This window comes from Micropterus dolomieu, linkage group LG14, assembly GCF_021292245.1.
Source record: "Micropterus dolomieu isolate WLL.071019.BEF.003 ecotype Adirondacks linkage group LG14, ASM2129224v1, whole genome shotgun sequence".
NCBI lineage: Eukaryota > Metazoa > Chordata > Actinopteri > Centrarchiformes > Centrarchidae > Micropterus > Micropterus dolomieu.
Genome location: NC_060163.1, coordinates 18589313 through 18606946, shown reverse-complemented (window position 1 = coordinate 18606946; position 17634 = coordinate 18589313). Strand labels below are relative to the sequence as shown.

At 39.5% G+C, this 17634-nt stretch overlaps 1 protein-coding gene across 1 annotated transcript in view; it reads right to left on the bottom strand.

The window, feature by feature from the left end:
* LOC123982531 (proteasome activator complex subunit 4B-like) overlaps positions 1–17634 on the bottom strand; it is a 41206-nt gene that overhangs the window by 21901 nt on the left and 1671 nt on the right. Inside the window, exons 3-24 of the mRNA XM_046068110.1 lie at positions 14985–15101; positions 14128–14172; positions 13784–13933; positions 13012–13075; positions 12138–12212; positions 11905–12027; positions 11715–11807; positions 11285–11463; positions 9878–9964; positions 9372–9558; positions 8906–8995; positions 8179–8243; positions 7811–7961; positions 4645–4743; positions 4185–4254; positions 3441–3508; positions 2761–2964; positions 944–1101; positions 581–676; positions 434–489; positions 240–296; positions 90–145 (exon numbers count right to left, since the gene is read on the bottom strand). Coding sequence (XP_045924066.1) covers positions 90–145; positions 240–296; positions 434–489; positions 581–676; positions 944–1101; positions 2761–2964; positions 3441–3508; positions 4185–4254; positions 4645–4743; positions 7811–7961; positions 8179–8243; positions 8906–8995; positions 9372–9558; positions 9878–9964; positions 11285–11463; positions 11715–11807; positions 11905–12027; positions 12138–12212; positions 13012–13075; positions 13784–13933; positions 14128–14172; positions 14985–15101 — 2290 coding nt within the window. The remainder of the gene's footprint in view (positions 1–89; positions 146–239; positions 297–433; positions 490–580; positions 677–943; positions 1102–2760; positions 2965–3440; positions 3509–4184; positions 4255–4644; positions 4744–7810; positions 7962–8178; positions 8244–8905; positions 8996–9371; positions 9559–9877; positions 9965–11284; positions 11464–11714; positions 11808–11904; positions 12028–12137; positions 12213–13011; positions 13076–13783; positions 13934–14127; positions 14173–14984; positions 15102–17634) is intronic.

Sequence of the window (17634 nt, the reverse complement as noted above, 5' to 3'; positions counted from 1 at the left end):
GGGCGCTGTGAGACCTCCGCTGTCCTACCGCAGGACTGAATAATAACATGCCATACATGAATAATAGAAAAATCACAAGGGCTGGACACCTTAATGATGACGAAGAGTGACTTTGTGTCATCCTCCGAGTGCTCCAAGATGTGGTCTGGATTGGAAAAAGTGCATATAGATTAATTGTGCATCACAATCACATTCCAAGTTTAGAGCAGGAGTGTTGTGGAGTTAAAAGCTTCACTCACGTAGCAGGAGTTTCATGGTTTGGCAGATGGACTCTCTGTAGTTCTCCCGTGAATCATCTGGTGGGGAGGAGACACACAGACGTCCCGTATGGACACAGAATGCAGGATGAGCTGCCTTATCGCCCTCTGAAACTGTTGATAGAGCAACTATTTGTGCATGAGTGTTATGTGGCTGTTTGTTTGTGTTCTCTTACCGTAGTCAACACCTATATGCAGCTTTATCTCCCCTAGATTTACCATGGAGGGCACACTGAGAAGAAAACAAAAGGGGCAAAACGTGACAAGCCTGCACAAAAATGTTTGGTTGTATGCGTGTGTGTGTGTGTAGTCGCAGGACTCACAGGTCAGATACGTGTGGTCCATCCAGAGGGGGCAGCATGCTTCCAGCTCCAAGAAGGCAGTGCTGCACAATAGCAAGACTCTGCAACAGCTCCTCCCTGTGAATCAGACCACACGTTACAGTCCTTTCATAGCAGTGTGTGTGTCTGTGTTTGTTATAAATTAATCTTTTCCCCATCTGAACTGATCGTTTAGGCTTCACCAAGAATGTTAAGACAGATATTAAAAACAGATGTTTTTGTTTTTGGACACAGACAAAACTGAATTTATCACTTATGAAAGGCTACAGGGTTTCTTTGTTTTGTTTGTACGTGTGCCTGATTACGTCTAAAAATGGAAACCTAAGCGAAAAAACGACAGCACACCTGCTCATTGGCTGATCTCCAGACACGTGGCCCTTGATTCGCTGCAGCTCAGGGTGCAGGAGGCAGGACAACAGCTGGAAAACAAAGTTCTCCTCCTCCTGACCAGGCACGTGCCAACACACACCCAATGCTGCCACATCTCCAGCTCTGCCCCAGTCCTGTAGAGAAAGAGAGGTTTTCTCAGAAAGTTGTACAGCGAGACAGAGAGTTGTTGCCAGTTTTTCCACTGGAACAACTGGCAAACAAACCAGGACAACCAATCCGCCTTAAAAACCACAGTCCTGTGTCATCTACTGGAATTTAAGTATTTAAAACACATCTAAAGGGTAAGGTCACTAAACAATGGACAGAAGAAAATCAACTATGCAACAAATAGATCTACTATCAGATGACAGACCAGCAGAGGAATCCAACAGGCAAAATAGATCAAAATGAAAGACATTCATAGAAAATAAAATCTAAACTGAATACAGAACCAGTAACCATGAACTTCAGAAGAAAAGAGGTCGGTATTTGAAATTGTGGAAAGCAGAAAAGGAACGTAGGTGTAATTGCCATCACCGCAACATGAAAATAGAAGCGCACTTCCCCTACACTCATGTACAAAAACAGGACAAAATATTATCAAGGTTTTGAAAAAACTATTCGGGAGAAACTTTTCTCTTGGGAGATTACAGCAATGACACTACACTGCAGGGCAAGCGGCTCAGATTCCCACAAAGTAAAATAGACATGAGAGAAATCACCCTTGAACTTGCATTTAGCAGCCTTAAAGCGAGATTATGCAACTTGTAAAAAGAAGAAATTAGCGCAGCCTTTCCACAGAAAATGAAAAGTTGAACTTATAAGCAAGAAAATGCACTATCTCAAGCCAATTTTCAGGCCAGGATGTTGACGTTACTGAGTCACTTTGCTGACTTTGTGACTTTTCTCTACTTGTTCTACTTTTACACAATGAATGTTTTAGCATTCAGTAATTAAGTGTGGGGATGTCATCGTCCCACATAGATAACAAGCTACTTTGTTACATTCAAGAAAAACTGAAGAAAATTGTCCATGTGCAGAAGTAACAACTCTTAAATGGACATGTTTTTGTGATAAATGTGAATGATGTTGGCTGACTGTTAATGAACATGTTGCTCACAGTAAGCCCTTCCCAACAAGAATCAACTAACATGGACATGTTAAATTAATATTACTATTATTTCCCTTCTTTTTATATTTTTTATTGACATTTATTTAAATTATGTCTTTATTGAAGGTATTTTTTAAAGTTTATTTGTCATGCAAAGAACGCAACTTCAAATCAAACTTGAAAGATAAAGGGACACAGTGACAGAGAGAGAGAGAGAGAGAGAGCAGTATTAGCAGTGTATTGTCCAGCAGGGTTGCCATTTACTTTCAAAATGTTAAATGCTTTCTGATTCTCTTCTTGTAGATGAAACTCCCCATTTCATTAAACAGTGAGAAAGAGCAGTTTTAAAGGATGTGGTTGTGGGGGTTTGCGTTTCCAAGACAACACCATTGTTTCCTGTCATAGACCAGACCCTGCAATAGCTGTGATAATAGCCAATTTGCACTCGGTAGAGGTTAGCAAATAACCTATAGTTGAAACTACGCAGTAAGCTGAAGAACTGGATTTAACTTAAGTATTAATTAATATTGCTGCTGAATCAATTTGAATTTCCCTTACGGAGGATCAACAAAGGAACAGCTTATCTTATCATATCTTTAATAAGATTAAATAATGGTGGTCACTGTTTTGTCTCTTCCTCTGTGCTGCATAGCACAGCAGAGGTTTGTTTAGGTGTGTTTACCCGTATAGGGAGGTCAGCATCAAAGCCTCCAGAGGTGCTGCGGTACTCGGTAGGATAGATGAGGGACAGCGACCGGAGTGTGTGCTCCAGCAAATTGCAGGCGAGTGTGTACGCCTGTTTACAGCGCAGACGCACACACACACACAGGATCCGCTTCAAGTCCCCTTGGTATTTTAACAGCTGTTCACCATCCACACGGGTAACCTGAAAACAACACACACGAGTACATACACACACATAGGCAATTCAGTGGAGAGTTTAGTCTTAAATATCGAGGTTCTCCAGTAAATCACAGCATCTGGCTTGCTCCCCCTCGCATTAAACTCCCAGGAGTAATAAAACAAAACAGAAAGGGTATCAATATGTTCTGGTTAACGACAAAGCTCTTTGATATTTATGACCGTACAGGCTTCACGCTGCAAAAAATGTCATTTGGTCATAATTTTTTCTCATACAAAGTCACAATTCTGTTCTTATTTGTGAATATATATCTCTCTGTTCCATGCATTTTAAGTATTTCATTTTATTCTCAAGTTTTATAGAAATACCTTGTTTCATTGCAGACTTTTCAATAATTTTGAGATTAACACTTTAAAACCCCAACTAGATTAAACAATTGAGTAGGATCATTATTTTTTAGAGTGTTGAAGCCCTTGGGATGTGATAGATCCTCGTCTCACCTCGGAGAGCAGCTGGAGATTCCACAGCAGCTCCTTATCCAGCTCGTCTTCACTCTGCAGTTCCTCATCTACACACACACACACACACACACACACACACACACAAAGAAGCTGAATAATGTACTGTATTGCTCCCCTGACAGACTGAGCTCATTTTGCAGAATTTTAGGGTCATTTCAGTCTAGAGTTGGGGCTCTATGGCCAGCAATGTCAGTCTGGTCCGGTCAGTTACTGCTTTGGTCCAGAGTGAAATATCTAAAAATCTACGGGGTGGACTGCAGTGACATTCTGTAAAGTCATCTATGGTCCCCAGAGGATTAATTGTAATAACTTTGATAATGACTTTTCATTTAGAGGCACCACCATGTCTAAAATCAGATTTGTTGTTTATAACTAAATACGTGCAAAATCCCATTCCTATCAGCCTCAACTGTAGGCTACTTTGTGTTAAGTGCTAATTAGCAAACGTTAGCATGCTAATAGGCAAAATGACGATGCTAAACACGATAAACATTACACTACAGACATCAACATGTTAGCATTGTAATTGTGAGCATGCTTGCAAGCACAACTTAGCATTTAGCTCAAAACACATCTGTCCCTAAGTACTGTATAGCCTCACAGAGTGGAGGCCTTGTACAGCCTTCATGCAAACACATTCCATTTGTATCCACTCTACACACACACACACACACACACACACACACACTAGACTGTTCTATACACACACAGTGTGGCACTGACTGTCAGTAATGTGGAAAATGACGCTGCAGCAGTGAGGGACGAAGAGACGGAGAGACTCAGCGGGATGACACTGCAAACAGACACACACACACACACACACACACACACATTTAGATGCCCAAGCAGAAACACAGACATGCAGAAAATGACACCAGTAAGTACTGATTTCTAAAAAAAAATAAGCAAAGTAAAAAACTGAAAATGAAGAAAATAACAGTAAATGGGGACGTAACCACAGTATGACACACTTACACAGTATGTAAGTGGGACAAAATGACTTTTTATCATACACAAACTTATAAGGTTGTATTTTGCTGCAACTATATCCAAACCAATGTATGAAACATGAAAGGCCACAAATCTTTGTGTTTCTCAACTGTGAGATCTACTTAGTAAAATTCGTACGTTGCATATGCGAGGCAGAGCACCATCTGATGAACACACACACAAACACACATACCTTTGCTGCAGCTCTGCACATGTCAGCCACCATCCTGCCTGACACACACGTCTCAAAGACGTTGGAGGTGGCAAAGTTAAACACCTTCTGCAACGCCACCTAACACAAAGGCAACATTTGGAAAGATCAGATTAAGTATATGTACCACTTAATGTGTATGTACTCAAATTCAAATTTACACATATAGTACAAGAGTTTAACTTATAGATAAATATACATGTTTTGTGTTTCTCAGCTGATCATAACTGATAATTTAACCCTGTTGTACACCTGTATACAAACATTTTTGGTGAAATGCAACAGTTCCACAGAAACAGCTGCTACCACGCATCAGGAGTCCTATAAAGTTAGATGTGAAGATATTGTAGAAGTGATAGAAGATATTAGCGTTATTTATATTGGAAATGCTCAGCTATATCGTGGGAATTGTGGCTGTTAAATGTTATGGAAACAGTAACAGTAGTTATGTCTTTATAATACAATCATTGCTCCACATGTCCAAGATCACCTTTGGTTTATCCAGTCTGTTGTGCACAATAAGCAGCTTTCCTGTCTTTGCTTTGTCAGTATTTAGGCCATACACCTTTTATAACCCATCAACAACTATTAATTCAAATCAAGTTTGCCTGTTTTAATGTTACAGTGAAATCACCACGTACTAATCAGTCATTCCAACAGGCCTTTTTCACAGCAGACATTTTGACTTTTCATTGCAGTAAAAGCACAGGTGTAACTAATAATATTAATTATGGCTGCTCTGCCGTTCTGTTTGCATGTCCCAGTAAGCCACAAGTGTACAACAGTGAGCCAGCATAAACTATACCAGGACCCTGAAACAGAAACAGCTAAATGTAAATCAGTAATTTTATTATATTATAGTGCTTTTCCTACTGTGATATGCCAAAATGTCTGTTGTAAAAACCTACCACTTCCCATTACATCTGTTTTATTTGGGTTGGTGTACATTATGTTGTGTTATTACCATGTAATTATAACTTTCCATGACACCTAATTCACCTGGTTATTACTTTTTTCTTTGACGTTACTGTATGATTCCCATATTTACTTTATTATGGCCTGGTCATTATTATAAGGGTCACTCCAGGGGTGGAATAAGTACTCAGATCCTTTGCTTACATAAAAGTAGAAATACCATAGTCTAACAGTACTCCATTACAAGTAAAAGTGTCAGAGTTTTGCTTCCTGTCTGTGTGCTCAATGATTGTCTAATGTGAATCACCTGTGTATCATTATGTTCATCCCTCCTGATGTATTTAGTTGGGCTGCTCCACTCACTCAGTGCGAGTTCATTGTTGCGACCTGTGTTTCTACTCATGTCTCGTGTTCTCACCGCTGTTCTTCCTAGTGTTTCCCTCGTGTCTTTTGGATTCATGGATTTTCACTGTTCATTCTGGATATACTGTGCTTTGTTTTGGACTTCTTCACCTGCTCTGTAAGTTCACCATTTATTGAAGTAAACACCACTCATATTACCTGCTCCGTTCATGTGTCTGCATCTGGGCCCGAAACCTCTGTTTGCTGTGCCAGTGTATGAGCTAAATGTGACAAAAAGTCCTACTTCAAAAATGTTATATTGTTATAGAATATTATATTGTTCAGTTTATATCACTCATAAATACATGTGATGTTAATATTGTAGATTGTCAATGTGGAGTCAAATTTAAATACTACTGTGTAGATTAGCACTGCATCATATCATTAGGGGTGTGAAGGGTGAAATTTTAGGGTCAATTGCTGAACTAAAGTAAGCCAAATATGACAGGTGACTCTCCTAAACAGGAGGTCTGCCTCTGTCTCTCCTCTCTGCCTGCTTGGTCGACTGACACAACTGTTTTGATAAGGATGTTTTCTATGATCCATCTCTTAGACCCAAGGTCAAGATTATCCTAATTTTGTTTTATTACAGACAGACAGACAGACTGGCTCTCTTGTTAGTTAAGTATAACTTTGTATGGACCGTAGACAGTATGGGATAGCAAAGGGATAATATTTTGGACCAGGAGGAAATTGTGGGATGTGGTTTGGTACTACATTGTGTCCGCATTCATTGTATGTATGCTGTTGCCCTTGGCCAGGTTTCAATGAAAAATGCTTTGTAGGACATCCTGAATTTTTGTGATAAAATGACCTGCTCAAAGAATTTCATAACAATGGGTATCATTTAATTGAATGTAAAAAAGTGTCAAGTAAATGTTAATGAGTAATAAAAAGTATAAAGCATAAAATTAAAAAAATGAAGTAAAGTACTGTAAAACATGGGCAGCTAAAGCCTGCATTACAAACTGGAGCTCTGGGGTTTGAAAGAAGTAGGTGGTTACTAGGAATTTAGTAGGAATCTGTCTGTTGTGAGTTTCCAAAATTTATGGAAGTGCAAATACCAAATTGCTAGAGAACAACTTTAAACACACAGTATGTACTTTCTGCTACAAGTTGATGACATTGTGAAGTAGCGTGGCATCATGGGAATTAACTCATAAAAATCTACAAATCATGTTAACGGACGAGGTAATGGATTAAAGTTTTATTTATGTTACGTTTAGTCATGTTCATGACATGAACGAAAGGCATCGTTAGCTTGAATATGGGTTTGAACATTGTTGGAAACATTTTGGATAAAGTACACAACTCAACAAAATTTATAACATAGGTCTAGTCGTTTTTAGACATTTTAATGCAGAAATGTTACATATTATACCTAAGTAATTAACAGCCTGTAAAATCAACATTTACCAATTATACTGATGTAAACTAACCTTAAACTGCATCATAAATCATTAATAGCATATATCTATTTGTTTTCTAGTTTTAATCAGTGTTTTCATTTAAATGTAGCTAAATCCTGTGTGGTGCACTGTGCAAGTAGCATAATTTTTTTTTTCAACAAAAACCCAAATACAGAAATCTCTCAAGTGAAATAACCAAAACTGACCAACTTTGGCAGAACTATCTGTATTCATGTGGTGCTCATAGTAGGGAGCTGATTAAGAAAAGCAGGGCTTTTAATGGTTAGCGATTTGTATTAGAAGTGCTCAGTTAGGGTCAGAGTACAATGAAGTTAGTTTGGGAAGTTAATGAACTTGAAGGAGTGTGACGTTACCTTTTAATCAAGGATGTGCCTTTGAGTGTGTGTGCGTGTGTGTATTACCTTGTATATTTCTGTGGAGCATTGTGTCAGGATGGTGCTAACAGTAGAGGACAGGCCCAGCTCCACCAGGCTCTCCAGATGAGTCTGGGTATCTGTCTCCATCTCGTCTCTCGTCTGTTCCAGGGTGCTGCTGTCTATCAGAGCAAAACACCTGCACAAGCACACATAAACCAGCACACACTTTTACACTTCAGGAATTAAAATGTCGACAGCGTTATGGTAAAATAAACCAAACAGGCTGTTTTGCATGGCCAGCAGAGCCAGCGATGCAGACCGGTGAATTTCAAACATAAAGAGATTCATTCATACACAAACGTTGACAATGAGGTTTAACAAAGTGACAGTCTGACTTGTCAATTTTTCTCTACCTGTCCAGAAACTGGAGAACAAAGTCTTCAAATTCAGCTGAAGCAAAACAAAGATCTTTCTCAATCTGATAGGGAGAAAAAGAAATGATTGTTTAGTGTATTTGTATAATGTGAGTGTCTGTTTAGTTTATGAAACTGTATGTGAGCTGGTTTTATTCCAAATAGTTGATAAAAATATGTAAAGGAATAATTAAACATTTTGGGAAATATGCTCATTCGCTGTGTTGTAGAGAGCTAGGTGAGAAGACCAATACCACTCTTATGTTTGTACACTAAATATGAAGCAGGAGCCAGGAGACAGCTAGCTTAGCTTAGCATAAAGCCTGGAAGCAGATGAAAACAGCTAGCCTGGCACTGGCAACCTCAATTACGACAAAACTCTAGTAAATCCCCCCATAAAACCTCAAATTGTTTTACACATATGCACACTTAGATCTATATTAGTTTTTGTATGGATAAAACAAACAAGCTACAGTGTTAGCTTTGGACAGAGCCAGGATAGCTGATTCTCCCTGTGTCCAATTGTTGAGCTAAGCTAACCAGCTGCATATTTACCGTACATACCTGAGGGTGGCATTAATGTTTTGATCTAATGCACCAAAAATGTCAAACTATTCCTTTAAGAAAAAAGTTTATGATTAATGCAGAGTACTTGTTAGTTTATTTAATCTTTAATCTTTCATGACTAAATTGTTAATTTGTGGTGTGTGTGTGTATTTGTGTGTACCTCTGTGAGGTTACTGTGTCGAGAAGGAGCAGACGAACAATCCACTAAAGGCACCAGAGTGGTGAAGGTAGTGATGAACTGGAACGTTATCTGGACAGAGCGACACAGCGGGAAACAGATCAATTTACATCATCTGATGTGATCAAGGTCTAAGTTAAATAACCTACCAGGTGTCGGGGGAATAATTTTTTCAAATGTATTAATTTATTCTGGTGTGATAGATTAATGTAGTCTGGAGACAATGAGCTCACCAAGAAAGAAAATCAATCCATTTTCCAATCTTAGCAGAAACTGAGGAGTGAGTCTCAGTAATTTAGATTTCTTCAAACTGAGATATTCATTCCACTTTCAGGAATTATTAAACGATAGACAGAGTACGCTAGAAGGGAATTTAATCAGCAGGAGCTGTATTGTCTACTTGTCTAACAATTCTTCTTCATTACTAATCAACACATCCATTACTCACCATGCACTTGCTGAAGTCGTTGGGGTCCACCCCGGGCAAAGAGCCCATGAGCAGTGGGAGCACATGTGCACGGCCCTCTGGGTAATGGTTGTTAGGGGAAACCAGGCTGCGAGCCATGCCAATCATGCAGCTGAGAGTGGCGGTGAGGGTGTGGGGCTCTGTCAGTGTCTCCATCGCTGCATAGGTCCTGTTATACAGGGAGGTAAATAACAAAATATGATGACAGGGGGCGCAGAGGGAGAGGAGTGAGGCAAAGATGAGGCCTGAAGGGAGGGGTGGGATTTTTTTTCGGTTTTATTATTTCAAAATCGCTGTCTCTTACTAGTTTCTCTAACACTGCCTACCCTAGCTTTAAGTTGTCTTCAGTATCAAAGTATTCAAGTGATAGTTGTGGATAGCTGTACATCCATGGGTACAATGCAAACATTAACTGCTAATAGCTTATTCAGCATGGATTTAATGGTCAGTGGCATGGTTTGTGGCAGATATCTCACACAAATACTTACTTCTCAAGTACAGGTGGGATGGCGAGTTCTGGTGTGAGGAGTGCCAGATTTTGAAGAGCATAGGCTGCATCTGTAGAGCCGGTTTTACTGCACATCACCAGAAGAGGGCAGATGAAAACACAACAATGTACAGTACAGCGTCAACAACAACACACATGCAGATAATCACAGATGACCTGTCTTTGTCAAGATTAGGCCTCTTTGTCTGAAGGCTGGTAATTCCACTCGCTAGTGAGAAACAGCAGGGTTTGGACTTGTTAGATAACTAAATGGCACTGATCCAAATGGTACGTTTACATGGCGACAACCCAGTGATCATATGATGACTTGTAGGTCAAAACTGCTAAACACTGGGCTAAATTTGGCTGAAAAGTGAAGGTTATTTAGACGTTAAAAATAAAAATACTCAAGTCTGTAATATGAAGCACCTCCTAATTAAAAACCAAGATAGACATTTTTAAATGCTGTCAAAATAATGGTTATAGTAACCTGGATGTCTCCAAAATGTTCACTTTTCAGTCAAACATAGCCGTGCCAATCGCCAGATTTCATGGAGGGTTTTGGAAGCTGTGATTTGGTGGGAAAAGGACATTATTGTTGAGATAAAACCTATAACTGGGAGGTGGAAAACAGAATATGCAATCAGAATCTATTTGTGAACCAAAGTTCTGGCTCAAAGGATGGAGGTCTGGAGACATTTTGATAATTAAATGTGGGTTAAAAAGACAACCGATTGGCTCTGACTGTGCAACAGAATACGAACACCTACTCCCACAATGTCTTCTATTTCTGCTTGAATAGAAATAGTTTCTATCAACCTTCCCACACACTGTCTTTGTTTTTAAATGTCATATTGCAACAAATTTTTACAGTAAAGTTTCTTTGATTCTATTACTGTAATTTTACTTTTTCATTTATGATTTTCCACAATGTTCTACTAACATTTGTTGCTTCATTTATTATATGCTCTTGCTTTGATGTCCAATTGAGTTTTATTTTCTGAACCAATTTGTACATCTAGCTTTAAAGGTGCTCTATAAATAAGTCACTCACTAAATAAAATTGAGTTACTGTGTTGTATTTGTAGTGATCCAACTGTTCATACCGAGCTTGTCATGTCAAGACTGTTTCACTACTTATCTTATCTTATGCACATATAAGTCTACAGATAATTGACTTTATGTATAGTGTGAGTGTGTGTGTGTGTCTAATATATGTATAGTGTATATGTAGATGTATTTATATGTGCGAATGTATGCATGTTATTGTACTTGTTATAGTAAGACGTTTCCTGGGTGTTCAAATTTCTCTAGATCTATAATGTTAAAACACAGGTATAACTATGTAAGACTGCATACAGAAAGGTTGCAGTTATTGTTATGGCTAACAACTACCAAAGTTCAGTACCTGAACATGGCCAGCAGGGCGGCCCCGATGAGGCTGCGGGTGAAGTCCTGCAAGTCTGCATCGGTCAACCTTTGACACTCAGGAACCAGCGTGATCCAGCTGGGGGCAGCGTGACGTTCCCGGTGCACACGGCGCACAACACTTGCCGGGAGACGCTGAAGCAGCCGCATCAGTCGAGACTGCAGGCACACATACACAGTCAACATTAGCGTTATCATCCAGAGACACATTCACACAGTCTGCAGGAAACAGATCTGTGATATCGTTCTTTTCTCCGGCAGTTGTGCATTTCATTATTGCGTTGTTAGTGTGAAGAGAGCCAGCCAAGTCCTGAATGACAGGTTATAAATCAAAGGAGCGTGAAAGGAAGCAGCTGAAAATGTGTTCACAACTCGCTCAGTGTGTGTGTGTGCATGTGTGTGAGACTTACCTGCCAGCGACCATGATTAGAGGGATGGTAGAAGGAGGCAATGCTGTTGAAGAGACAGGTCAGCTCCTTCTGTGCAGGGTTTCCTGGTCCACCCTTCAGGAATGTAAATCAGCTAGGTTATTAAGCAGCTGCAATAAAAAAGCTACATGTCTTTAATGTAGTTTTATGAGGAAAAGTCTGCAGAGTCTACCAGAAGCGCTGTGATCCACAACACCAAGTGCCCAATATCATAGGAGTTGGTCAGATACCGTGGTGCCACCATCTGACTGACCCCAACTGGAAGGTTTAGACTGCGCAGGATCCTGGTGAAGATCTACAAACATATAATTTAGAGTTTCACCTTAATCATATAGCCAGTTCGTCCCCAATAAAAGACATTAACAGATGCACTTGTATAGCCACATAATTCTGCTAATGACTCACTGTGGGAATATAAGGGGTCCAGTCCACGTAGCCGATGTTATCGTTGGCGAGGCGGGCGAACAGGTTCACTAGGTGCTGAAGAGAAAAGATCAGAGAAAAAATCACTGCAAATACAAAGAACATTCCCAGAAGTAAAAGTTGTCATTCCAAGAATTATAAATATAGCCACTTAGAAAAAAAAGAGATGTTCATGAAGAGAGGAAGAGTGCACAGCTAGGATACTGTGGGCCAGGAGACTGGATGAAAGCAAAGTGGAGGCACAAATGGAAAATCTTATCTGCATGCTGAGTGGAAACCACCACCAGTACTTTTCAACATTGCAACAATCATCATCTGGAAATGTAGAGAAGTGTGTCAAACCAAAATCCTCAATCCATTTTTAAGAAACCTGATTAATTACTCAATAATTACAACAAAAAATTAACTCTCACTGAATGCATGGAATCATGCATTCAGTAAGAGTTTTTCTTCCACACGCAGTCAAGCTGCTGATGCTCCACATGCACTGATCACTACTTATAAATAGTATGTATGCAATGCTCCATATGAGTGCACTGGGTATGTGCGTTGTAAGACTTTACTATTATGTGGGTTGTTGTGGGCCTCAATTGTTAGGTTGTGGATGGTCTGTATTTATTCATGTACACAAAGGATGAGAGCGCCGGAGCACAAGCACTGAACTTGAACTCAATGTTGCAGATCTGGAAATTTCAGCGGTGGTATTTTCATTAATTTTAAGTTGGTGTCATTTTGCTGTGGCATGAAGCCTTTAACTTTCAAGCCAGTGAAAGGTTTGTAAAACTAGGTGCCAAATAATTCAAAAATTCTCAAAAAATACCTAAATGTTGTGGGTGTATGTGTATGCGTGTCTCACCCCTTCCCAGCTTGGCTGATTTTGCACCGACTTCCAAAGATTCATCAATTCGTCAAACCACAACCTGAAAACACACAAACACACACACAAAAAAATAATATTGACACCCACTGACACACACCTGAAGTTGAATTCCCCTCATCTATCTCCAATTCCCCCAAATATGAATTCACTCCCACACTCGTAGATTCTGGAGGAGAGAGAGAAAAACTGAAACGGAAAAATAGAGTATTACAGATGATTTATTGTGGAAACTGCTGATGAATCCAAGACTAAATCCAGACAAATAGCTTGCGAAAGAGTGAATACAGTGAAGAATTCAGTGAACACTGCAAAGAGGCTTGGTAGCTGGAACACAACCATCAAGGGTGCGGAGAGAGAGAGAGGGGGGGGGGGCGGGCAAAGGTTTTCCAAGGAAGCAAAATATTTGCAAAACAAGGAGAGGGAAAACACTGCTAACGCAAGAAGAACATTATTTATTAAAACACCTGGGCTTAAAATGTGGTTGTACCTGACGTGCAATCTTAAGGCAATGCATGGCCACAAGATCCAACCAAATGAAAGTATTAGGATTTAACAAAGGTTTAGTTTCCATCACAGGACCAAAAATGTATTAATGTACCTATTTTACTTGCAAAAATTGCTCTTAAAATAAACAAAGGGTGCTTTTACTAAAACTTTATAAACCCTTTGTGTTAGCTCTGGCCGAGAAAAGCTGCACTTGGCGTATAATCCTGTTTCTAAACAGAGCCATTCAAGTTGGCCCACTTACTGGAAGCCCTGGCTGTGTTCCTCCGGGGGCATGATGGTGGGCAGGAACAGCTCCATGTTGCTGATGGCCTTCTGCATGACTACGTCAAACACGCACAGCAGGGGGCGCCACTCATCCAGCATCTCCTGGGTGGACGGTGTGGGGAAATACCTGTAAAACTCAACAGAACACACAGACACACACGCACGCACAGCAAGGACAGACATGAGCACAAATGGATGCAGACAAACGACAGACTGGAGATACAAATACACACACTGATCTACAGTACACAGCTCAACTGAAGATCAAAGCAATACATTATCCGGTGAACAAATTACATGATCACAGAGGATGAGACTTACAGTCTGCAGCTTTTGATCAAAGCCTTCAAAATGTGGTCCACTGAGCTGCAAACAAGCAGAGAGAGGAGGTGTGTGAGTGTGTGTTTATAAAGGAATTTTACTATCTTGTGAGATCCACGTGTTTTCTCTCAGCTGTGAGACCTAGACACTAAATGTACGTTTAGCCCCGGTCTTTCTCTTTGACGTGAAAATCCTGGAAACGGCTAGAGACAATTGGGAGTGTGTTTCTCTCCATAGCTCAGCATAAGGATAGCGTCATCTTAATGCGTCCACAGTATGACCACAGTCTGATCTGTTAGCTACTTGGCAGCGCCACTGGAACAGCTGGGAGTTAAGGTCCTTGCTCAAGATTATCGAAGTTTATTTCCTGTTAATCGACTAATCGATTAATTCGGTTTAGTACTAAACACTGAACATTTACGAAAAGATATTAACTTTTGCATTTAGGGTTTGGAATAGGGCTATACTAATGTAATATATATAAAAAACAGGGTAATAAAACCAGGTAAATTGATAGGTAATACATACACTGAACTAAATTATAAATAACACTTTTGTTTTTGCCCACATTCATCATGAGCTGAACTCAAAGATCTAAGACTTTATCTATGTACACAAAAGGCCTATTTCTCTCAAATATTGTTAACAAATCTGTCAAAATCTGTGTTAGTGAGCACTTCTTCTTTGCTGAAATAATCCATCCACCTCACAGGTGTGGCAAATCAAGATGCTGATCCTACAGCATGAGTATTGCACAGGTGTGCCATAGGCTGGCCACAATAAAAGGCCACTCGAAAAAGTGCCAATACTGTGTTTTAACTTCTTTAACAGATCAATGAAAAGGTAAAACTTAGTACTTGGGGAACCAGATGAGTCCAAGGTGCTCGGTCTTGGAGTAGATGACCCTCTCATACAGAGCATAGAGTGGTCGCCATGGTAACTGTAGGTCATCCCTTGACAGCAGTTCCTTCTTCCTGTTTGAAAAACAAGTCAATTATCAACTATCCGGGCCAATTTATAATGATTTTGCAGGACATTAGTCAGGTTCTTTGATATTCAAAACTTTGAAGAAAAAAAACCCTTGTCAAGACAAAATGATGGTAATACCGTTGAAGTGAGAAACTAAATGGTGTCTGAAAGAGTCTGTAATCATGGGAAAATGAGTCACTGCCTCGCAGGGCTATGCTCAACATGATGACTGCCAACTACCTGACATGTCTGCAAACACAACTCTGTGATTCTTTATGTTCAATAAAGCTTAACTGGACTGACAGCTGCAGACATTAGTAATGTGCAGCTGTAGACTCAGCTGGTATAAAATACTCACAGTACAACCTCCATATATGGGGCTCCACAGAGAGAAATGAAGAGGGTTTAACATCTGAAAGTAGACACAACTAGCTATCTGCAGGCAAACCAGACAGTGAAGTTTCCTTTTACTATGATTCTCATTTTTTCAAACGGCAGGTTTTAAATCCTTAAAGTCCTCCTGAGAAACTTTCACATTGCTTTCTTTGTACGTTATTACTTAGTTCTTTATAAAATCACATTTTTATAGGAATAAACCCCACAGAAAGGTTGAGAGTGAAGAATATGCACAATTTCCACAGCCTCAGATTGCTCTTCTCCTCATTCATCTAAGAGCTACGGAAAAGACTCTCATTGGGGAGATTTGAAAAATGAAGGGAAGAAGAGACAATTGGGGAAATGACTGTGAAATGCGATGGAAGGGAAAAAGAGCCTATTGAGACTCGATGCGTGATGTTGAGTATCAAATTCATCTCTCAGCTGTGAGATCTGGCACTTAATATATGGTTAGCCCAGATCTTTCTCTTTTCATCTAATGGAAAACACTCAGACAAATGACATCTACATTAAGGTGTTGTTCTGTGATGGATGTGAAAATCACGGAAACAACTGGAGACAATTGGGAAGTGATGAATGTGACTGTCTTGGAGAATATCCTGAAGTAGTGACATATCTGATTTGAGAGACAAAAACAGGGAGCTACGATATAGGTCAGGGCTTAAAAAGTAATAAATGTACTGTTACGCCAACATACTTCACTGTCCTTTTCACTTACTGTGAGTGTGTGTCTGCTTTATTGCGTGTGTGTGTGGGGTGCAACTTAGTACATTTACTCAAGAACTGCTGTACAGTCCAATTTTGAGATCCTATGCAGCTTTTTTTACTTGTAAAAGATGTCAACTGAGGCCCACATGTCACGTTCAGATGTCTATGAGTTGTTCCACCTAAAAAGTATTTCCCTTCTGACTTCTAAGATGGTTTAATTTAAATAAAGGTTTGAGGCATTAAGAGGTCAAATAATCCAATATTTCTAAAATAAAGCAAATATTAGAGAAAAGGGCAAAAAACAAATACGACTATGTGTGGAAGAACAGCTTTTTCTTCTTTCCCATACCACATTAATCATCTAATGACCCCCCAGACTTATTTTGTGACCCTTTGGGGGGATCTGAACTCCAGGTTTGGAACTACCTAATCAAACTACTGAACGGTATATAAGGTAGTTCAAATTATCCACCTCAACCAGATACAACACGAAAGCATCACTCACGGGGGCAATTTGTCTGCACTTTTCTGACTACTTTTACTTTTGAATGAGTACTTTAAGTACATTTTGCTGATAATACTTCTCTACTTTCACTTAAGCAGGATTTTCAATGAAGAGCTTTTACCTGTAATAGTGTATTTATGTTGTACTGATGTTGTACTAGTGCCACTTGTGTGTCCAAGTGTCCAGTCCCCACAAACTAAGCATGACTTGTTTGCAGAATATTTCATCTGCTTGGCATATGTTTTTATATAATGTTGTAGCCTCACAATCAGAATGCCATTTAGTTTTCACTTCATCAGCGCTGACAAAATTGGGCAGCAATTCCTTCTAGTAATTTTGTCCTTCTAAATCCGAAGCTCTATCAAAACCTTTTATACTTTTTTCTTGAAAATAACACATACAGCATGAAAGGAAAATCGCAATGAAGCCCTGGTTGCTTTAAAGGGTAAAATTACAAGATTGAGTTCTTTTTAAATCTTTGCTTTTTTCTTGTGAATCACTATATTTATTTTGACGGATATCCAGATCTAGATGCAACATTTTCTATCATTCAAATAGCAAATTTAGACGATTGTGCAGCCTTCATGGAGGTATCTGCTCTCTGAGTGCTTTCTAAATTACTTTTATTTTTCTTTCTCAGGTCTGCAGGTTGCTTAAAGCTCCTTAATGGCAGAATTCCAAATGGCAGAGAGGTAACTGAAAAATCCACTTTAACACATCATGTGTCTTGGCATTAGTATACCACTTGGAGCACAGTGATGTTTACCAACCAGGCTGCTCCCTGATCTCATTATACAAAAGGGTACCATAGGGCAAGAGAGGCCTATACTGGGGAGACCAGCTCTCTGAGGTCAGGAGTTGTTATTGCTATTACTTGCTAGACTTTTACTATTTCTCTCATGTTTTATTAGTTATACAGTTATTTTACT